Here is a 23,051-nt window from a genome sequence, read left to right on the forward strand (position 1 = left end):
TATTCTGGGTGCTAGGAATATAGCAATGAACAAAACAAGGGCAAAAACATATCATAATGGGGCCTGGACACGTTAAACTTAAGAGCTTTAGAGAAAATTAAAAAACTAAGTTATTAAATTCTTTGCTTTAATATGTTAGATATTAACAATAAAACAAACTGGCCATACATAGCCTCTTTATTGCACAGAATTTCTCCTAAGGGACACCAAAAACTCACATTGACAAGTGTCTCTATTCATTCTTTTATCACTAGTGCCTCATTCACGTTTAACTCTCAAAATTGTGTGTAGCTTGAGTGTTGAATCTTCTCCTCTATGTTCTGGAGTTTTTCACATCATTCCCAAAAAATCTGAGTTAACCAAGATTTTCTTCTTAAAATACAAATCTCTCTAAGGTTAAAGGCTAGGAGATATTTACATCTTCATGTAATTCAATCAGATTGTGTTTTTCCTAACACCTGAGTTAAGGAATAAACTAATAGAGGAAAGAAAGAAAAATAACTTTGGACATGAAAATATTTGTTCAGAAAAGGGAAATCTCTGGATTGGGAACATATTAAAGTACAAGTCTGGTAGTCCTCAGGGCATTCGTGAGCTTGGGCAAATTGGGTGCCAGGTATAAAAAGAGTGGTGCAAAAATGCAAAGAATTCTCAACGATTTCAAAAGCAGCTTCCACCCAGAAAAGACAGTCTCTTTTCCACTTTCCCAGGCGATTACATCCTCTCAAAACTCAGAAGTCAAAATTGCTTTGTTAAAAAGTTCCATTTGGGTAAATAAAGTTTCTGCAAAATGACCTGGAAACTCAAACAATCACTGTGTCCACGGGAAAGTGTTTCTTAGTTCTAAGGGTCCACTTGCAACCAGTTTTTTGAAACATGACCTATTTGTAAATTGACTATTGTGTTGATAACCAAAACTCATAAAAATCACACCCAGGGCAGTCCCAGCAAAGAGTAGAGAGCCAAAGCCCAGTAATGGCTTAAACTGTAAGTTTACTGGGCCAAGCCCAAAGCTAAGAATTCAAGGAGTTTTGCAACCCATACCCATTTTTCAGCTGCCCTTATGCCAGCAGTTACAATTCACACACTCCAAAACTTCAGGCAATGCTGCTGGCCTCTGTACCATTTCCTCCTCCGCCAGCTGACCAACCCTAAGGATTGTAGCTAACTGCACATTCCCCACGTCAATATTTAGGGACCAATCAGAGAGCAGGTAGATGATCTGGGGACAGAATTGTACAGTGGTTAACTCCTCAGGCTCTAGAGTCTGAATGAACTAATTTTAAATCCTAACTACAATTCCCTGGCTGGATGCCCACAGGCAGGTTACTTAAATTCTCTGCACCTTGGTTTCCTCATTTGTAAAATGGGGATTATAATAATATCTACCTCTGAGGGTTTTAAATGAGATTCTACATGTGTAGAATAACATCATGCCTGATAGAGTGAGTGCTCACATTCATACATGAGTTCCCCAATTCACAGCAAGCACAGAAAAACATTTGTATCTTCTGCTTCCAGTATGCCACAAAGGTAATGAGTAATTACACTGACATCTTGGTTGACTTAGGTAACCACTTTCTTACCTCAACATTACCGCTTTGTTTTTTTCAACATTAAAGCAACTAAGAAATAATCCAATTTCTATTTGGATTCCTGAAGTGCTGGGATGAGGGACAGGCTTATAAACACTGGTCTAATAGGTGACAAGGATTTGGCTTTATTCTAGTGAATAAAAATGTCATGAAAAAGGAGTTATTGAAGAGTTATGAAGAAAAAGTGTAATGCTCTAAATGACAGATTTTTAAAATCATCAGTTTGTTTTCAGACATTCAGTCCCATACTGGAACAAACTACCTCTGACAATAATTCTGTGAGAAAAGGATTTTTCTAAATCGATCCATATAAACCAGGCTGAGTTATTAAGGAGAAAAATGCGTTTAATAATATAGCATTCGATTGCGTATTATCCAGGAAAGGTGTACTGTAAAAAATGTTTTGATTATTCATTGACCTCTGGTAACCTTAGCGTTGTAAATACTTGTATTATATGAGGTAGACAGTTTAAAAAAAACTCTCCATTAGACAGACTTAAAATTTTGTAATAATATTTAAGAAAATGGTAACATTATGAAAAAATGAAATATCTGATTAATGCTTAACTTTGTACAACTCGAATATAAACTTTAAAAATTTTAGAAATTATAACATTTGAGTGCATATAACGTTTTGTACATTAGGATGAATTGCATGCTGTCCATTTCCTCTTTGCACTTTCAGTCACCTTAAATAAACAAATATATACAGCCTTAACAGAACAACAGTGCATCCAAAGCAAATGTGCATTTTAAATTATTTCTCCTGGCCAAGTCTTTTTTTCACTTAGCATTTTTATATTAGCATTTCTTATCATCCCCACCCTTTCTTTGACAGTTTGTAGTTCTCTGAACCAAACAAGCAACAGGTTTAGATTGGAAGAGAGCAAAATCACTTAGGAAAAACTAAAACTTTTTGAAGGGCTGGTACAAATTCCATTGATTAAACAATTTTATAGTCAAAGATGAGGAGGAAGCTAACTCTTCAAAGGGCCTACTCATGGGCAATGTTTGAAAACAATACTGGTGCAGGCTGGGGGAAAGTTCATGTTTTTGACTATCTGGGAATGGGTATTTCAATTTCACTGTGCTCTCTCCAGCTTCCTCCCAGAAGACGAATTCCACCCCTGTCTCCTTCCTCACTGCCTGTTCCCCATCTCCCACCCCAAGCTCAATGTAACACTTGGCTCTTTTCACAGTTTCTCATTACTAAGTTTTAAAAACATTGCCTAACTGATAATTACAATCTGAAACAATTCTTTTGGGGGAGCCCGGGGCTATTGCTGGCTGGTAATCTTTCAGGAATGTCAAAGAGAGGGGAGGGAACTCAGATTTTAAAGAACCTTCAGAGACAGGGACTTGTGTCCCCTTTCATCCCTCCCTTCCCCACTCCTGGCTCCTGGCCTGTCCCTTGATCCCCATCCTCCCTGAGGCCCACCATCTTCCCTCCTGATGGGACTCCTTCTACTTCTTGGTTCCTATTCCCTCCTTTGTAGCTCTTACATTAATTGTTTTGTTCCCCACTCCTGCCCATTTTTTTGAACTGGAAAATCACCTTCCCCTTAGAAGTGCATGTCTGAATTTTGGCAAATTCTGTTGAAAGAAATCAATTAGAATCAGAAAGGGCATTTGGGTGGGCTACCTCCAGCCTGGGCTAATGCACCTCCGTGTCAGCCCCAGTCAGAGGCAGGCCTTGTGGTTTTTCATTATCCTTCAAGGGGTTCCATTTGGACTAATTCTTGTCATTCCATCCATACCAGCTCCCCTTGCCCCCACCAGAAAAAGCAACAATGAAGGCAGAGACCTGGGCCCTCAGGAGTGAGATGAAGGTTGCCAGTTCCTGGTACCGAAAGAGGCCAGGGCAGAGCTGGTAAACTCACAGAGTACACAAATGGGTGAGAGGGGCACCCGTGGGCCCACCTCTCTCAAAGCTCTTCTATAGGCAGGACCATTCCTGACTTAACTATTCTTTTTGCCAATTTCCCTATCTAACACTTTCTGTGTGGGAGGGCACAAGACATGGGCTATGACATGGCCAGAGACCCCACCTTCTTTACACATGTAAAAACCAACCAAATCAAGATGCGTCAACGGTGATTCTTCCTCCCACATTGTTTCCCTTTTTAAACTGTTATTTTTTCAATCCATGGAGCAGTTGAGAAACGGGTATGCATCTTCCCTCCCCTCCCCTTCTATCAAAGCCTGTAAGACACATAAGGAAATCCAAAGCCACAGTAATAGAGAGAGAGAGAGAGAGAGAGAGAGAGAGAGAGAAACAGAACAAAAGAAATCCTCCTTGGCTTGTTTTTCCAGGGTGGCCAGGCAAGGTGTGAAAATCCATATTTCCCTCTGGGCTGGCAGGTAGAAGTTACCGGGAAGGCTGCGCTCCCTTCTCTCCCACCGGCTCTCACATCCAGGCTGTTCCCTCACCCTCAGCCTCCCCCAGCGCCAGCTTCCTCCTCCGCCTCTCTGCAGCCAGGCCTCCCCTGCAAGGCGGACCTTGGCCCACCTTGGTTCCGGGCCAAGGCGGCGGGAAAGGCACCGCTACCTGCAGCCGCACGACTCCACCACCATGTCCTCGTACTGCTTGTAGACCACATTATTGCCCGCGTCGATGTATAGAATGCTGATGGGAGTCAATTTGGTGGGCACGCAGCAGCTGGGCGGGGTGGAGCCGGGGTCCATGGAGTTCATCAGCGTCTGGATGATGGCGTGGTTGGTGGGCTCCAGGTGCGAGCGCAGCGGGAAGTCGCATACACCCTCGCAGTGATAGGCCTCGTACTCCAGGGGCGCGATAATCCAGTCGTCCCAGCCCAGCTCCTTGAAGTTCACGTGCAGGGGCTTCTTGCTGCAGCGTAGCCTGGACTTCTTGCCGTGCCGCTTGCCATGGCGACTGGCGAAGGCCGTGCGCCGCCGCCGGCGGCCGGGCGAGGGCAGCCAAGGCCTGGCGTCCGGGGCGCCCGACGGCGGTGGCCACGACCCCTCGGCGCCCGCGCCCGGGCCCGCAGCCTCGGCCGAGCCCAGCTGCTCGCGCATCTCTGCGAACAGGTTCTTGCGCTGGGATCTGGTGAATACCACCAGCAGGGCCCGCTCCTGGGGAGGCCGCACCCTCCGGCCGAAGCCCAGACTCCGCAGGTCCGGGGGCGGCGGTTGCTGGGGTCCCCGCGCGCGCGCCTCGGCCTCCCCGGCGTCCAGCTCGCCCCATGCGGCCCGCAGCTCCAAGCACAGCTGCTTCCAGGGCTGGTGGCGCAGGCCCTGCCACACGTCGAAGACTTCCCAGCCGGCCGGCGGCGCCCCCTGCGGGTCCAGGGTCCGCGCGTCCAGCAGTAGGGGCGAAAGGCAAGGGAAGAGCTGCACGTGGAGCGGCCCGGCTGGTGGCCCCCAGGGCGCTGAGGGCGCCTGGCGAAAGAGCCGCAGCTCCGCGCCCACCAGCTCTTCTTTGTCTGAGAGCATGGACACATCAAACAAATACTTCTGTCTCCGGAGAGGAGTGTGCGAGAGATCGTCTGCGAGATAAAAAATAATTACAGTCAGTTTCACTTAAGGGGGAGATCAGCCCGGTGCTCTTCGGCCGCCCCGGGAGGAAAAGGGCGGGGAGTGGGGGCAGGTCGGCCGGGCAGTCCAGCTTGCCCGGACCAGGGCCTGACCACCCCGGCTCCCCATCTGGCTGGTGCATGGCGCGGGGAAGGGGGCGCGCCAGGACAGGCCCCCTCCTTCGCGTCAGCTCCGGACTCTCAGGGCGGAAGTCGGTGGCTGCTGGCGAGGCGGCGGCGGCCTACCGGGTTTTCCCCCCAAAAGGCTTCGTAACCACTAATGTGCCCTTTGTGGTCTCAAGCCTGGGCCGCGTTTCCCCTAGACCTCCTCTGGGCTGGGCTGGCTCGTTCTCGTTGACGTCTCAAATGTCACCTCCTCCAAGTGGCCACCCCTGAGCACCCTGATCTAAAGTAGCCTCTCCAGGTCTCTATCACAGGACTGGCTTGATTATCTTCCCAGTACTTAGGATTATCTACAATTACCTTGTTTACTTTTATCTCTTTAGTAGTCTGCCTTTCCCAGCAACACTCTGTCTGCCTCCACCAACCCACAGGAGCTAGGCCGATGTCATTGTCCACCTTGCTCCCCTCAGTGCCTAGGGCGGTTCCTGACCTGGAGCACACGCCGGTCAGGTAAGTGGGAAACTTCTACGACAGCGAATCTTAATCTGGCCCACTAAAATGTCCTGGAGAACTGAAAAACTGCCAGGGCCAGGGCTTGATTCAGCCTATTGAATCACTGTCTAAGGACAGGACTGGGCATGGGGTTTTTGTTTATTGTTTGCTTTTTTTTTTTTTTTTAACTCCAAGATGACTTAAAGGTGCAGTTCTAGTTTAGACTCACTAGTCTGGGGTAACATTGCTGCCCATCAGGCGGTTTTGGTGGGTCCAACACAGTGCAGGCAGAATGAAGAGCTGGTGAGAGATTTATTTATTTATTCACCAATCATTAAACAACAAACAAAAGAGCAATGAAGTTTCAGAAGTATTGGGGGCAGGGGGTGAGAAATGAACAAACACACACACCTTGCATCTGTCCATTGAGAACATCCTGCCGTCAATGAGAAAAATATGTACCTGGAAGGCAGAAAACTGGAAGGCAGAAAACCTCAGCCAGGGACAATTAGATACACACACACACACACACACAGAGAGAGAGAGAGAGAGAGAGAGAGAGAGAGAGAGAGAGAGACTTTCCCATCTCTCCTCACACTCCCAATCTAAAATTCTCTCACTTTGCAACTATTCCTGAAGATAAAAGGTTTGGTCATAAGTGAGAAAAAGAAATTTAGGACAGGTGAGGTAGGGGAGTGTAACAGGCTTTTAAAATCCAAGGCAAATTCTTCAGAACCAAGGCAAAACCGGACTTCTTTTTTGACACATTTGTGCACGAAGCCAACTCCACTTCAATGTGCAAGGCGGAAAGCTAACCAGATTTTCCTGGGCTGCCTTCCCATAAAATATTTACAACCCAGCAAATACAAAAATCCCCAAAGCCCCCAGCCTTCCCCAGAAGCTAGTAAAGTTTGGGTCGATTTCAATAGTAAAAGTGTCACTGGGCCCAGCATCCAACCCTCTCTACCAGTCCAGATGTAGCCCGGGGGCACTGGCTCTGGAGCCTCTGCCACACCCAGTTTGTACTCGGGGCTGACCGTAGCACTGGCTGGTTCACTCTTACGCACATGCCCCAACCTGAGATGGGGTGTGGGAAGGGTTAGAGAGGTGAAAAGGGAAAAGCTGCTGCAGGCAGTTGATTTATGGAAGCCAAGACCTTCAAACAGACCAGGGTCACATTAAAATCAGGGGGAATTCAGCACACTTTCTTCTCCTTCAAAGAAACCTGTGTCTGACAATGCTCAGCCTCCATCCAGATCTCTGGACATACTGCCTTAGGCTTGGCTTCCTGCCTCTCTCGCCAAACTAGGGATGAGATGAGAGCAACAAATCTAAGGCACTTGCTGCACTAGCTAAATGTTGTTAGGAATAACATATTTCTAATCTATATCCACCTGCACAGAACAGTTCTGAAAGGTAATTACTTGTATTATTCCCATTTTACAGATGAGAAAACCAAGGATTGGAGAAATAAAGGTATTGCCAAAAGTCAGACAGCCAGAAAGTGGTGAGGCTAAGAGCCATACTTATGTCTATTTAATTCAGAGTTGGAGCATTTAGCCCCTAAACCCCACTGCCTCTCCACTGTAGTCCAGGTACTGGAGTCTAAAAGTAACCAGAAGTGGCCAGTGTATAAGAAAAGGGGGAAAGAGTCCAAATTATTTGCAGGGCTTGCTAGGAATAAAATCTAGGCTCCCTTAGGAAATCATTTCCATCTTTGCTTACACAACTCTTGAGATGGTTTGCCACTGGCTGGAGTGCATTAGGCAGGTGTAAAGAATTATGATTTACTTCTCTCTCATGCAATATGGGGGAAATCAGCCTGCTTTTGTTTTTACTCTTTTAAAAAAAATGTGTGGGCTAATAAATGATTAATTTGCACAGCTGAGTTAAAACTGAGGCAAGCATCTGTAGAGAAAGATCTCTTACTGATTCTGCAGCCTTAGGATTTCTGATGATCTTTCCAGCAAGACCAGCCCACCCCTACCCTTTCCACGTTTCAGTGCAAGAATGCAAATGGGACTTCAGCTTCTTCTCTCTTCTCTTTCCACACTAGCTCCATCACCTACTTCAAGGGGCCTCACCTGTGAGCATGTGGACATCCCAGCTGACAGCTTAAAGCTGTGCACAGTTTCACAGGTGCACACATCAGTGGTGTGATCTACCTTTGGGGGAACTGAATGGATGAAGAGGCTGTCCAGACCCTGCAAGTGAGCTCAGGGATATTTGGGCAAGAATTATATGGCCCAGGTATCTGGAGCTTGGTCTGGAATAGTGACTCTCAAAGCCACTAAATCTGCAGTGGTCTTTAAATCTGCATCATCAGCATCACATAGGCGCTTGCTAGAAATGCAAATTCTCTCTCACTCTAGAGGCTTGTGGTAGGGTCTAGAATTTGTATTTCTAGTAAGCTCCCAGATGATGCTGATTCTGCTGGTCCAAGGAATTACCCTAAGAACCACTGATCTAACTGGGGGTTGTCCTCTAGGTTCTTTGAATTCACCACTGAGTAGGGGGGAGCACCAAACAAGGTGCTGCAAAGCACAGGGCTCAGGGCAGCATCTAAGGTGGTACTCACCAGGACCAAGTCAATTCTACCTCTCCCAGCCCATTCGTGGCCCCCAAAGCCACCCCCATTTTTTTATCCTTTCAGCCACAAGTTCTCTTGGTTCTGGGTCCCCAGAACCTCTAACCCCTAAACAGAAGGTCCAAGAAAGTGGCTCCTCTGTGCAGCTCCCCTGCAGACCACATTCCCTACCTGTCTAAACCTGCATCACAGAAATAGCTCAGAGGAGGCATCCAACCTGGGGAGTGAATACAACACCATGCACTGTTACCCTGAAGACACTTTGCCTGCTGTCTGCTGACCTGGCATCACAGAGCCTGGCTCAGCTGCCATGAGCCATCTGTGGGCAAAAAGCCAGCCCTTCATACTCCGTTCCAAAAGCCTCCTCTCCCATTAAGTCTTGTATAAATGAAGACTGATGTCATCAAATGATCCTCTCTCCCACCCCTTTGACTAAAAAAACATGCACTTGTCACTTCAAAATCTGTGGCACTTTCCCACATCCTGGAAGTGAATCCTATGCTTTGGGCCCTTAAATTGAAATTGACCAGAAATACATGGTGGGAGTTTTTTATTTCCCTTTTACTTTGCATCAACCTGGTTTGTTACAGCTTATTCACACCTCTGTTAACAGTGTTTGCTGAACATTAGACATATAAACATTTCCAGTTACAATTGCTGGATTTGGGCTTATCTTCGTTTCCTGGCAGCTGCGTAGAGAAAGGAGGGTGAAGAGAGAAAAATAAGAAGGAAGGAACAAACCGTGGCATGTTAGAAGATACTCCTTCATAATGGTCAACGAGTTGGTAAAAGGCTGAAAGCACCTCAAACATATATTTCTGGTGTAGAATTTAGGAAAAATTTAAAAGAGGGGAGATGTTGGTCAAAGGGTACAAATTTTCAGTTAGGGTGAATATAAGGTAAAAAATAAAATTTTAATTAAAAAAAGAAACCAAGAGAAGGAATGGTACCTATTTGCAAAGTAATTACCATTGCACCCATTTTAAATGAGAAAACTGGCCTAGAAAGGAAAAGGGCATCTGTCCACGGTCACAGTACGTGGCTGGAGAAAGTTGGAGTGGCAAACTCCAGAGCGGAAAGGAAAAGATGCCCGCAACGCCAAAGGCCAGACGCCCGGGGAACCTGAGCCCCAAGAGGGCGGCATGAGGGAGGGACACGTAGCTGCAGGACTCTGTGCGCTTGCCCACTCCAGCCTGCCCACTGCAGCCCCAGAGCCTTCTGCTGGGGGCTACTTCCTTGGGCTAGCCTGTAGAGGGTTTCCAAAAACCAGAAACTTCCTTTGGTTGGAGGTGGGAAGGGACCGGCATTGCATTTTCCCAAGACATCTCTGAGATATATACTCAGCTTGAGGTCCCTTTTGAAAGTCCTAGTTGGATTTTGTCACTCGCCTGGCTGTGCACCCACGGCTCCAACTTCCCAGACTTGCACGATTCTTGGTACGGCTGACTTTGGGCTCCACGAGATTCCTCCGCGCGCACCTGGCTCACATCTCTGAGTACGCAGTGACCCTGGATAGCTACTGGCCAGGCGTCCTGCCACGCCTCCCAGCCATGTTCTCCGGTGGCACAGGCCCCGCGACTAGGCCACTGTCCAGAAAGTCGAGAAGATAGTGGACTTTCCCATCCCCAATCCCCAGGCAGGGAGAATCACCCATCTTTGCAAGAGAAACTCTAGTCGCCTTTCCCTTACCCCATTTTAGAGCCAGCAGCAGCATTGAGCGCTTGTAGGGCACCACCTTTGTGCTAGGCACGTGCTCAGAGCTTTGATGGCCTCTCTCACTGAATCTTCACAGCGAACGTCTAAGGTCAGGCCTACTGTGATACTCACTTATAGATGAAGAAACTAAAGCTCTAAGAGGTATCTTGCCCATTGTCTTGAAACTAGCAAGGGACAGATGTTGAAGGTCCTAATTCCAAGTGCCCTGACCCCAGTCCTGCAGCGCAAGAGACAGGTGTTGAAGGTCCTAATTCCAAGTGCTCTGACCCCAGTCCTGCAGCCATGCTGCTCTACCAGGGTCCTGTTTTGGCAGGGGGCCAGGAAATAGGACATAGCTTCATCATTAATGTAATCAAGGTGGGCTGGGTTCCCCCAGGATTTTTTTTCTTTTCTTTACTACAAAGAAGACCTCCAAGCTCAAAATTCATGACTGGGCTTGGAGTCATTTTCTCAACTAAGTCTCTCACCTTCCGCACTGCACTGAGGGGGCAAAGTCCATCAGGTTGGAAATAGAGCCAGGTGTACTGGGTGATTAAAAATGAGCCACCAACCCCTCCTCCTGGAGTGTGAAGGGCTTTAAGGGGAATCTGTGTGCCAACTATGTACCCTCTTCCTGAAATACAGATCTCCTGGGCCTCCCCCTGAGGAGATACTCATCCTGAGTCAGGCCTCTGTTGAGATCTGAGCTTTGCAAGCTGCTGACGCATTGCTAACATTCTTACTGAGATGTAAGTTCGGGAAGCAGTCCATACAATTCACCCTTTCCAGGGTGCTTTTTCTTAACCCCAATACTCATGCCTGATCCCCCAGCATAATAATCGTTAAGAGCAAACACTGGTGTGGCACTAAATCTGTGCTGGGCATGATCTAAATTCTTAACTTGTAGTAACTCATTTAATTCTCAAAACCACTTCTGAGACAGCCATCATTCTAAACTAAAAGAGACAGCTTGAGTAACTGGCTCAAGATACTAAGTAGTAGAGTGGGCAATCTGGCTCCAGTATCTGTGCCACCACCCTAGACATCCCAGCCCTGATCTCTGTGCCTTGTAGAAACCCTGAGAAACTCTTCCATGCTGCCCATGCCTGGAGGGAGGGCATTAATCCCTGGCCTGCAAGAGTCGCTCACTTCAGCAGAACTACAGCAGTCATTACTTCAGCGGAAGAAATGTCGATGATTGGACTTGTGAAAGAGAATTTAGGAGGAAACTTAACAGGGCCACAGAGGGGTGCAAATGAGATAAGGTGTGAGAGAAAGACTTCTGAACGCAAATGTCAGTCACTACTGACAATGTGGAATGAGCATAGGAATTTAAAGTCTAAGAGACATAAATTTGAGTCCTGATCTGTGACTTAGTGGCTGGGTGACCTTGGTTAGACTGGGTCGCATAATCTCTCCCAGCCTCATATGCCTCAGCTGTAAAATGAGAGAACCACCTGTACCTTGCAGGATCATTGTAAAGGTCAGAGTCAAAGTACTCAGGGATGTGCATGGTACGTAGAGACGTCCAGTGAATGCAGCCAATATTTCTGTGACTACTTACATCTTCTAGGGGAAGGTGCACCTGTCCTTCTCTTGACTTCCTTTGAAATCCAGTTCTCTGGACTTCAGTCCTTGTGGTCCACTTCTCTCCACAAGATTCCAGAAGTGAGTGGAGGAAAGGTGCTAGGAAGCATGAGAAAGATGAAGACGCTTCCAGTTCCTGCTTATCTGAAGTCAAGTGAAAGTCAAGGCTCATGGAGGCTGCAGCCTCACCTCATCATCCCGATTCTTCTCAGTCCCGTGAGGCCCTGTCACCACTGCTGTCCCTCCCACAGTGCCAGGTGAACAGATGACCTCCACCCCAGCCACATCAAGGATCCAGCCCTTCTTGCAGGTTTCCTCTTCTGCAGGGGTCAAGGCCAGTGACAGCCCTTGTGCTAACCCAAATGACTCCCTGGCTGGCAGTGCAGCCCTGAGAGGCCTAAGGATTCGTTTCTTTCCCCACTTTGGTGTCCTTTTGTGGGGGCACGATCTGACCACAGGGCCAGTCTGGGGTGGGGATAAGGAGGCAGATGTTACTGATCTTCACTGTGCAAAGGGCCAGACACATATTGATGGGGAGGGCTGCAATGGAGGGCCCCTTGGGCTGCAGCATGAGGCCAGGCCTGTGGTGCTTGTCACTTTCGAAGGTTTCGTCCGCGGGTCTGTCTTCAGTGTGTGTTCCTTCTCGTCACACATTCACCAGTCCAGCTTTTCTCATGTCTCTTGGCTTCCCCAGTGCCCTCCCCAATAGCTTGCCCTGTATTTCTCCTTCCAAAGACCAGAGGGGTCCAAGGCAAGTCTTCCACGGAGTCTTGGAGAGGCTTTTCCACTCTTTCCCTCAGGCCTCCAGACCCAGGCCCTTCTCTTCCTGAGGGGCCTGGGCCTTGTAGACTCCACAAGTTAAGTGGGTCTAGTGGCCTGCCTGGATCCCTGGGAGAAATCCCTGTATGGGCACAGCAAGCTGCGGCTCAAGGTGAGGCAAATGAATGAGAGTGGAGAGAAAGAAAAGAAAGGAGATCCTCGAATCCCACCCAACTGAAAACAGCTTCGCACCCCTCACCTCGGGGCCTCAGCACCGCCTTTAGTGGCCTTAGCTCTAACCCCAGGGTGCCTGTTTCTGACAAGCAGTGCTGGCTGGGGAGAAGCCCTCTCCCGTGAGTGCTGCTCACCCTATCAGGAGCTCCAAGGCGCTTTAGGGAAACTCCTTTTGTCTCTAGAGGATGAAACAGATTCATTTACAAAGCAGTTTTCCTGAACTTAGTTAATGACCCTGATGGCTGCGTGCTCTCTTGAGGGGCCAGAGAGGCAAAGCTGAGATCAAGGGCACTTCACTGTGCTTCTCTTTTCAACGGGGTCCCATTCTGGGCTCCCGACCACAGCGGCTCAAATCTTAATTTGACATAACTGCAGATGAAACCCAAACCGAAGCTCTCGTACTGTTCCCGCGCTGAGCCCTCCCTCCCCACCTCACTGCGGCGCGCACGCGGCCTGCCCTTCCCCTGGGGCCGGGACCTGGGGGGTTGGCTAGGGGCGGCCTTCCCTGCACTGTCGACCGGTAAGTCACCCGGGAGCCCAGGGGAGCAACCAGGTCCTCCACGAAGGCTAGGGGAGCGGAAAGGGAGGAATCCTCAAGCTGCCATCGGAGCTGGAATATGATCGGGCTGCATGGCTTCAGTTTCGAGATCAAAAGTAGAAGGAAGGGTGTTCATTTTATGTGACTTCCGCTCCCTGACCAGTTCTGAGCTTGCAGGTGGGGGCGAGGGTTCAAACTGGCTTGTAGTCGCGGGGAGGATATTGGACTCAGCACCCAGGGGTCCTGCGCAGGAGAAACCGCTGTGCTGTGCTCTTTAAGGTGCTGGGCCGTGTGCAGTCTGGGAGGAAGGGAGAGCCGCAATCTCTGTCTGCGTTGTTCATTTAGGTCTGACTTTCGAAACAATTTAGCAAAGTGAGATTCGTGGGCCCTAGTCTATTCCTAGTCAATTTCCCTCCACGCTGAGCTTCGGAGCGGCAGTGGGCTGGGAAGTGGAGTGGGAGGCTGGACCAATTTGCCTGGAAGCCAGGCTTGCAAAGCAGGCGCACCGATTCTCCTGGGCTCCTATGTTATTAAGGGATGCCCTCTGCACCCCACTAAAGCCAATCCCCTGCGCTGCCCCTGTGCCCGTCCTCTGCCCTTCTCCCCAAGCTAAACCAGCCTGGGCTAGAGGCCCGCCCCTGGCCTCTTTCACGCCCACTCTCGGGTCCCTAAACCATGCCCCGCCCCCAGGCGCCGGGGCCACTAGCGCCGCCGCGCGCGCTTCCCTAGGAACGTTGTCCAGCGCCGCCCGCCGCCCGCCCCTTCCAAGCTCTTGCAGCCCCTCACCCCAAGTGGACCCAACCCTCAGTCCCCAGCAATGCTAATGGACTGTCTTAGAAGGCAGAGAACTGCAACCCTGGAACCCATTAGTCCAAGGAGGACCTATTTAATTCCTGTAAACAGGAGATACTATTTAACCGACTTAGAGTTTAAAAATAAACAGCCAGGCCTTGGGGTGGGGGATGGAGGGATGTCAAGCAACGGAATGGCACGGTGAATCCACATTCCGGCATTCCACACCTCGAGGGCTCGGCTCGATTCAGTCCCCTGGTCCAAAGAGTGTCGTTTGACCCGGGTTATTCAATACCCGAGGGGTTATCGAACTAATGGCTTTCCTTTTACTTAAAAGCCCCCAGGGATTACTGTTGATTTGCTCTAAGACCTTTGGTGCACGCAGTAGTCCTAGCAGGAAACAGAAGTTCTCGTTCTGCCCTGTTTCTATCATACCATCTTCCTCCCCACCTCTCCACCTCATTCCCTTCTTCCTTCTCCGCCACCGCCCCAGAAAGAAGTCACCACTTTCGAGGAGGTGTGTAAGAACCTCAAGGACTCCAGCTAAGAAAAACATGTGGTGTTAGGGCCTCCGATGCAGTGCCCTGCGTTCCCCGCGGGTCCAGGTGACACGCATCCTCTCCGGTCGGAAAGAGGAGCTTTCAAGTCCTGATTCAATTGGGGGGTGGGGAGGGTGGAGAAGAGGGATTCGCCAGGCCTGTCGTGATCTGTGGTCTGAGTGACTTTTTTCTTTTAATGCGCAGAAACCACAAGGATGTTTGAGCACGTTTTTAGATCCCCTCCCCCATCGGCAACTCCACCGCGCAAACTCCCAGAGGCCCGAGAGCCTCCCGCGTTGAGGAAAACGCTATGTCCGTCTCAGATTAGCCTCCTTTGCCAAGGAAACTCGCCAAGAATCCCTGCGCAACCTGCGCTCTCGCTGTAGAGCATACTAGGTGGTCTTTCTTTCTTTCTTTTTAGAATCTTCTTGCTTTTCCCTGTAAGGCAGACCTTAAGGCCTTAAGGATTGGAACTACAATAACTGATGTTTAACAGCAAGTCAGTGCCTAAGAGTTTGGTCTGTGGCCTTAAACTTGCCTTATTCGAACCAGAAGAGCAAAACAAACTTCCAATTTAAGGCTTCTTTCCCTTACCCCCAGGCTTTTTGCAGGACCTTCCAGTTCACCTGGCTGGAGGAGGACCCTGAACCTGGACAGTGGCACAAACCCCGTGCCCGCGCTCATGCAGGCGCACCCTCATACGCACACACTTGAACGCTTAGCAAGCCTTTTCCAAGGCTGTTCCCTCTTTCCGGGGAAATAAAGCCTAGATTGGAACCTTCTGCCCAGCTTCCTCATTTGGCCGTCTGGTCTGCATTAGTGTTTTTATAAGGGACTCAAACAAATCGAATACAAGGTCACCAAATAATTAACAGTTGTGAATTCCCTCCGTCCCCATTAAAATACTTCCCTGCTTATATTTCATTTTCGGTTTGCCAACGACAACAGGGTACCGGCAAAAGCGCTGCTGAGTTGATTACACCACTCTGCGGCTCAGGTCCACCCAGAAACCCGCTGTTTTGCATAACATGAGGTACCAGATGAACTTCAATCGCGAGGGAACTGTGCAACTCTCTGAATGCCCTCCCCGCAGCCGGGCTATTCCCAGAATGGTCCTGCTCTGCCCTTTGATAATCACGACCCAGAAGGTGAATGGAGAAGCCAACAAACAGTCAGTGGCAAACTGTCCTGAGAGTTATTTCTAGGGCATCAAGTTCTTCAAGGATGTTCCCATCTCGTTTTGGTTTTTATCCGTTCCTCACTGCCTCCTTTTTGAGAATATTATTACAACAAGAAAAAAGTAAAGGGTATTCTTATTTCAAAGCCATCTGGAAACCTAACTCACAGCAATAGTCTTAGACTCATTTCGGTTCTCTCATTCTTGAGAGTTGTTTTTTCTCCTTGTTGGAATTATGTGGCACCTTTCCCTACATAAACTGAAAGTCTGAATCAGTCAGTCTCTTTCTCTCTCTCTCTTTCCCTCTCTCTCTCTCTCTCTCTCTCTCTCTCTCTCTGTCTCTCTCTTTTCCTCCCTCCCCTCTATCTCTCAGCCCTGCTGAATTCATAGAACTAATTGTCTGGCTTTCCCAGGCCCCAGGGCTGGGGGTCCAGGGCCCCAGTACTAGTAGCCTTTTAATGCGTTATTTCATGAGCAAATGGTAATTTCACCATATCCAACCTTGTCCATTCTCATCCCATGATGGCACCGAAACACATAGGCACACACCTTCTCACCTTTATGGATCCAACATCATTTTTAAAGCACAATATAAGAGCATTTTTAAAAATCAGGGATAATATGGTTTGTGCATCTGCTAAAATAAGAACAGGAGGAAGCAAAGCACACCAAAATTCAGACCCTCACATCTAGTTTCACTCACACTCCTAACTGGGTCTTAAGTGACTGCAGACAAATATTAGACTGGGGGAAAATCTTTCCATTTCTTGACTTCTGCTTCTTGTAACCATCCATTAGAAACCACCTCACCACTTAAACTATCTATACAGTGCTCTAGTTAAACATGCAGGGTCTCAAATCTTATATAAGCCCCACCTCTCGCTAGCTGTGTGACCTCGAGCAACTTGCTTAACTCCTCTCTCTTCTTTACTTCACCTGTAAAACGTGGTAATGATAGCGTTTTCCTAGGAAGTGGTTGTGATAACTAAGCGAGATAATTCATGTAACAAATTTTAGTGCAATGCTTGGTACACAGTAAATTTTCAATAAATCGTGGTTACTATTATTACTCCTAGGTGTCTGGAGAGCATACTGAAAGAAGGGACCTGTTTTAGGTTTGTTTGTTTGTTTGTTTGTTTTTCCCCAATAAGTTCTCCTCCTGGAGGATAGGGAGAAGTGGCCTGGGATGGAGTACAGAACTTGCTTTCTTTATAAACCTAAAGCGTCCTTCATTCACTTTGGGCAGAGTTTATGCCTGTTCTCCCACTCTCAACCATAGGCTTCAGGTGTAACTTTGGGGTTTCCGGGGTAAGGAAGGCTTTTTACAGATACTGTACAGGAGCAAGTCGCCCATGCCTCCTGGACTGACTTCGGGGCTCCTTTCCTTTTCTTCGCTCCTCCCCTTGGGGGACCCCCGGCTCCACCGAGCCAGGCCAGCCCCACTCGACGGCGATTTAAACATCCCTTAGGCAAGGCGCCAAGTTAGCGCTGCTGGCCCAGCTCTAGGCGGGCCGCTGCTCTTTCCTCCTCGCCAGGCCGTCCACGCGTTGGGGGAGGGGACCCTAGGGGGGTTGGCGCGGTTAAGAGCCCCACGTGAGAGGGGCGGAAGTCCTTGCCAGGAGCCGGGGATGCGCGGCTGGCGGGTCCCTTCCATCACGGGAGACGAGACACCGTTTGATGTGTTATGACATGAACCCTCAATTAGATCGCTGAGTTGAAACACTCCAATCAGGGGCCCGATGCTAAGCAAGCCCCGGAAGGTCCAGCCTGAGGTCACCGCCGGTGACACATCAAATCAAAATCAGTGAGAGGGAAAGTGAGGCTTTCCCTTTATCAAGCTGGGGCTGCAGCCAGCAACGCACCCCCTCCTCTGCGCACCCCTCCCGCCCGTGGCTCCGCACTCCTTCACCCCCGCGCGGCGTGCGACAAGCCGCACCGCCTTCCCAGTCAACGAACTGCCTTTCTTCGCATTTTCTGAGAACCCGGAGACGCGGAGGAGACAGCGCCTTTGAAGATGCTGTCCGGGTGGTCATGCAGCGTCTCCTCCCGCTGTGGACCGCTCGCATCCCCAGCCCTCCACCGCATTCCGGGGTTGTAGCGGTACTTGTGGATCTCGGTCCTGCTAGTCTGGAGGCCTTGGCTCGGGAACAGAGGCCTCCCCAGACCGGGTGCACATGCAATCCCTCCTCTATCTCCAGGATCGGGGGCATACAGCGCAGTGGCGGGGATGGGGGTGGGGAGGCTACAGGGCAAACCAGGGTAACGCGTCTACGCCGGATTGGGGCCCCCAAGACTTTTCCCCAACCCTTGTCTGAATGCCACAGGCTTCCGGAGACACCTCCGAACAGCCCGCAGGGTCTTTTGGTCCTGTGCCAAACTCACAGGGCGCAGCGAACCAGTTAGGGTGCCCACTTGGGGGAGGGGCAGAGATTCTTGCCACTTCATTCCCGGGCAAAGAAAATCCGCGCCCAACCGCCGGCCAGCCTAGGCCTCTGGGACTTCTTCTCTTGAGGAAGGGCCTCTTGAGCAGTCTTCTCTGAGCTTCCTTAGCCTCCTTCCGCAATTGTAGTAGAGAAAGTGCACGATTAACAGAGGACTTTGAGGGACAGAAACAACTGTAGCAAGGCGTGCGTCGTGGGGAGGGTTGGCGAGCTGCACGGGCAGCACGGAGGCCAGGGACTCAGTTGCACTACTACGAAGAAGCCACGTGTCTTTGCAAAGGTGACTTTAGTAGCCCTAAAATCATCATAAAATACCCGGCGTTAATTTGCCCTCTGGACCTTTCAGCAGCTCATGAACCTCGCTGACCTCGGGCTGCAGCGGCGAACCCGGCGTGGGCAGGACCCTCGAGCAAGGAACGCGACTATGAGTGAGAGGCGGGGACTGGAGCCGGGGAAGAGCTCGGGGCTGGGGGCGGGGGGGCCGTTAGCCTGCTCTAAAAAGCTTAAGAGATGTGCGAGCACCCAGGGTAGCAGTGGCTGAAGCAGCTTCCGAATCCCGAACCCCAGCGCTGCAAGGTTTCCGGGCAACCCCACTTAACTGGGAGCAGGTCAAAGTCATGGAGCTAAGTCTAGGGAGGATGGAGGAGTGGATATCTGCCTAAATCGCTTTTATCCCCTCATTTTCTTCCTTCCTTCTCTTTCCTCTTCCTTTCCTTTTTCTCTCTTCCTTTCCTGTCTCCTTCCACATTATTGTCTCTCTCCTTTAGGAGCTGAGTTTCCGACGCCTGTGGATCCTTCCCTGATTTCTGGGACCAGAGGTGGTGCGAGGTTTTCTTGAGGGCACTGGCCACGCTGCAGATCAACGCCGGTGGCAAGAAGGGGCCGCAAGGGTTTCCGCAGACACCCACACATACAGGCGTTCCCACAGAGGGTACCAGGGATTTCCCAGACCCCCACCAGCCCCCAGGAATAGCGTAGAGAGAGGAACGTCGCCTGGCTGAGAAAGGTGGATGGGCATACCCATGTACCTTTGTGTATTAAGTACCCACAACCTCCGAACTTAGCCGTCCCTGTCCCGGCCCGCCCAATTGCTGCCGCCGCATCTGCAGAAACCACTCGTGTTGAGGCCTCGGAGCAGCCGGGAGCACCACGCTGGAGCAAAAAAGCTGGAGGGCGCAGGGCTCCAGCCCGGCTGACCATCCCACCCAGCGCAGGGACCAACGGAAAACCCGCGCGGCGTCAGGACCAGGGGGCTGCCCGACGTCGCTCGCGGACTAGTTCCTCAGACTGTGAGACTCCCTAGTGCCGGCTTTGCCCAGGGCTTTCCAAGGCTCTCTCATGCCCTAGATCTGCCCCAGCAGCTCAGGCCTTGGACTGCGAACCCAGTATCCCGAGACACCGATTCCATCAGTCCCCATCCCGACCCCTCTCCAGCCGGGTTCATCCGCCTGCTGCCTCCCGTCCTCCACGTTTCCCCCACCAGCCACCAACAAGCGGCAACCACGCTGCCTTCTGCAAAAGAGGAAGAAGGAAAGAAGGGAGAGAGAAAGAAAGGGGGGGAAAGGAAGGGAGGTTTAGAGACTGGAATAGAATCCGCAGCCACATTCAGAAACTTACTCGAGCTTGAGAAAAACAATTTAAGAAAAGTAAAAGGGAAGTGTCCAGAGCTGGAAGGGAATTCACAAATGCAACCTCCAGCGGGAACAGCTCCCTGGCTGCCGAGCTCCAGCGGGAGGGGAGTCGAGCGTTTTCTTTGCCACTTACCTAGTCCCCTGTCTACAAAGCTGGTGATCATATTAGCCGACTTGGAAGACTGGAAAAAGCTGGCATTGATGCCCAGCTTCTCAGCGATGGAGTAAGTCCTGTAGATTGACAGCATGTACTCGTGGGGCACCACGCGCGGACCCCTGCCTGGCGGCTCCTGCGCCCGGGGCTGCTGAGCCCGGGGTTCGTCCTGAGGCCGCGGCTGTGGTTCCTGGCCCTCCCGGCCCGCGTCACTGTCGCGCGGCGCCCGCTGCATCTTGCCTTCCTTGCGGCTCCGCATGCCCTTGGTGGAACCCAGCTCGGCGGACGACGAGGAGGATGAGATGGAAGCCTGCTGGAAACCGGGCAAATCCCACAGAAAACTGATGAGGAAGACGGCCGAGAGCAGGACCCTGGGAGTATCCATGGCGGGCAAGTGGCTGCGTCTCCCCAGGAGGCGGTGGCGGCGGCGCAGGACGCGCGGGGCACGGAGCGGCTGGACAGCGGCCGGGGCCCGGCTCCTCGGGCGGACTCGGAGTGCGAGGAGCCGGGTCCCAGCCACACAAACCCCGGCCCCGCCACGCCCCCTCCCGCCCCTCGCCGGGAGGGGAGGAATGGGGAGGGAGGGCAGAGGAGGGGTGGGGAGGGTGGGAGGAGAGCCGGGTGGTGCGGGCCGGAGGTGTGGGGGAGAGGGGCCGCGGTGCGCCGGTGTGGCAGGAAGACGCAGCGCCCCCGCGGGACGCGCGCGGGGTTGCCGGGCGGTGCGCGCAGCGCGGGCCGCAAGCGCTGACCGGGGGAAGGCGGGCGCTGCCGGCCCGTGGCCGGGGAGCAAAGGCTGGCCCGCCGCGCCAGGGTCCCCCTCGAACTCCCGGAGGTGTGGTCCCTCCGCAGCGCGGCCCCGGCTCTCGGTCCTCGCCAGCCGCCTCCACTTCCCTGGGAGCGAGCGGCCCCGGAGGAGGGAAGCGGCGGCGGCGCCCCCCAGAGACAGCTTGGAGCAGGCGCCTCTGCTGCAGGCTGCGCGCTGCCTCGGGGCGGTGGTACCTTCCCTCCTCGGCCCCAACCGCCAGGCCTGCCGTTTGCGCCCCTCAGGGGCCAGCCCGGAGCCAGAGAAGCCTCGCCGTGGGCCAGGCGCAGGGCCCAGCTCGGAACAGCCCCATTTTCTCGGTGGGGTATCGCTCTCCACAAAGACAGGCGTCTATTCCCGACCCTCGAGGTCAGGCAAAGGCCACGAGTCTTTTAGAGTTTGGATCGATGCTAAAAGCTGCTGCGCTCCCCTGCAGGCCCCAGCCTCTCCTCTCGCAGTCCCCAACCTCTTCTGACGCAGACTTTAGCTGCTCCACTTCTTCGTCTGCTCCCGGGATCCTCTCCCTCTCGCGGCCTGTCCCCCGCCTCCACTGCATCCCCATTTTCCCTCTCTTCTTTCCCTCCCGCCTGCAGGACTTCCTCCTTCCCCAAGTTCCTTCTGCATTCCAATCCCTCTTTCCCCAGCCTGCTTTTCTTCTCACACTGCCCTCCCATCTCACACTGCCTTCCCACCCTCTCTCTTCCCGGCCTCCCCCCTCGCCTTCCAGTGGACCCCTCCCTTTGCAGCTCTACCCCAATCTGTTTCTCTTCAGCCCAGCCTCGCCCCATCACGAGTTTCCTTTATCTGTCCCCAGATTCCCCGTGCCTGTCTTCCCCGCCCACTGCCTCGCTCATTCCTGGGCCTGCACGCTGAAAGGCGATGCGGCGTAGCGCTGCTTCTGTCTGCCACAGTGCTCTGCCCTGGACTGCTATGGGCAGAAGAGTTTCCCTCAGTACTGATTGGGTGCTCAGGCACCAACCATAAAGTACCCTCCTTTAATCGTGCCAACAGCTTTGTGAGGTTGGAGTTGACTATTTTCACCTTCACGGATGGAAAAAAAAAAAAGACTCAATGGAGATAAGTGACTTTTCCAAGGCCACTCTGCCAAGAGGTTATGCAGCAAGGGACAGAACCCAGGCTCCCACCCCAAGCCCAAGATTCTTCCCACTACAGCATAGACAGTCATTCCTGGCCCAACTTCTCTATTTCAGTTCTGACTTTTTTCTTCTCTTTATGGTTTCACTTGATCTCAGGTGGCTTCTTTCTCCTCCATGCTACTTTCTGTGTGTGTTCCCAGTCTCTCTAATCTCCTCCCTCTCACTTTCTAACCCCTTCTTCCTTTTGCTTTTTCATCACCTCTTCTGTCCTGCAGGGACCACTCACATGACAGCCTGCAGGGGGAGGGAGTTTTGCTGCGCTGCTCCCCTCATCCTTTAACTTCCTTAAGGTCTGGGATATGCCCTCCACCCTGGACACTGGCCTCCTCCAGGTAATGGCAAGCACCCACAGAGAACTTGTGTGTCAGTCATGGTTTGAAGCCCTTTGCCAATATTATTTTACTTAATCTTCACAGCAATCCTGAAATAAGTGCTGTATTATTCCTATTTTACAGATAGGGAAACTGAGGCCCAGGGTCACACTACTCCAGAGTCTGGGCTCTTAATCACTGGGCTATTGAGCTTGGCTGCTCTCCCCTTGGTCTCCGTGGATGCCCCTTCTGGCCCTATCCCAATTCTACTTATGTCCCCTAGTTTTGGTTTCTTGGTTGTCAAGTTCTGAGACCTTATACTTGAAGGTGCTTTTACTGTAATATTTTCTTCCTTCCTCTCTCTGTGCTTTAAAATGGCTTGTTAATATTTACAATAAAATAAAATAAAAGGAGATAAACTGAAAGAAAAAATTCTTTCTCAGATTTTTGCCACTACAACAAATCCAAATGTTTTTACCTTTTGGGTTCCCTTCCACTCCTTCTTTATTTGTTATGCACATATCCTTTTCATATTATTGTAATCCAGGGATAGATATTATGTTGGATTCCTCCCTTGTCACTTAACATTTTACAACCAAATCCACTGCCTTCAATGTCTCTCCCCTATGTCCCCCCTTCACTGCCCCTCTGCTGGCCTGCAAATGCAATCTCTGCAAAACCACAGACTCAAAACTCCCCATTTCTCATTTGCAGAAGGAACATTTCCCCCCTGCCTACCTGTCGCCCGTGGGATGTAAGTGGTCTTTTTTGGCCTGCCCTGTGTCTTGCTCTGTATGTCTGCCTCTCAAGTGTCATCCAGGAAAGTGCCCTCCTTGTGATCTATTTCCATCCCTTCCCCAGGAAACAACACTTGTGGTTTGTGTTATCAATATTTTAATTTCTA

General features: G+C 51.1%; 1 protein-coding gene across 1 annotated transcript; it reads right to left on the minus strand.

Moving 5' to 3' along the window:
• Positions 1-1,509: 1,509 nt before the first annotated feature.
• GDF6 (growth differentiation factor 6) lies at positions 1,510-20,466 on the minus strand. Its single transcript, XM_016959702.4, has 2 exons — positions 19,857-20,466; positions 1,510-5,101 (listed from the first exon to the last, which is right to left on the minus strand). The coding sequence occupies exons 1-2, from the start codon at positions 20,260-20,262 to the stop codon at positions 4,140-4,142; spliced, it is 1,368 nt and encodes a 455-aa protein (XP_016815191.1). The 5' UTR covers positions 20,263-20,466; the 3' UTR covers positions 1,510-4,139.
• Positions 20,467-23,051: the final 2,585 nt, after the last annotated feature.

The sequence above is a fragment of the Pan troglodytes genome, chromosome 7 (genome assembly GCF_028858775.2).
Source record: "Pan troglodytes isolate AG18354 chromosome 7, NHGRI_mPanTro3-v2.0_pri, whole genome shotgun sequence".
Classification (NCBI taxonomy): domain Eukaryota; kingdom Metazoa; phylum Chordata; class Mammalia; order Primates; family Hominidae; genus Pan; species Pan troglodytes.

Excerpts from the sequence above, each read along its gene's own strand:
- GDF6 (XM_016959702.4), bottom strand. The coding sequence starts at position 20,262 with ATGGATACTCCCAGGGTCCTGCTCTCGGCCGTCTTCCTCATCAGTTTT. Across the intron at positions 5,102-19,856 it reads CTTTGTAGACAGGGGACTAG|ACGATCTCTCGCACACTCCT; the intron begins GTAAGTGGCAAA and ends TTTATCTCGCAG.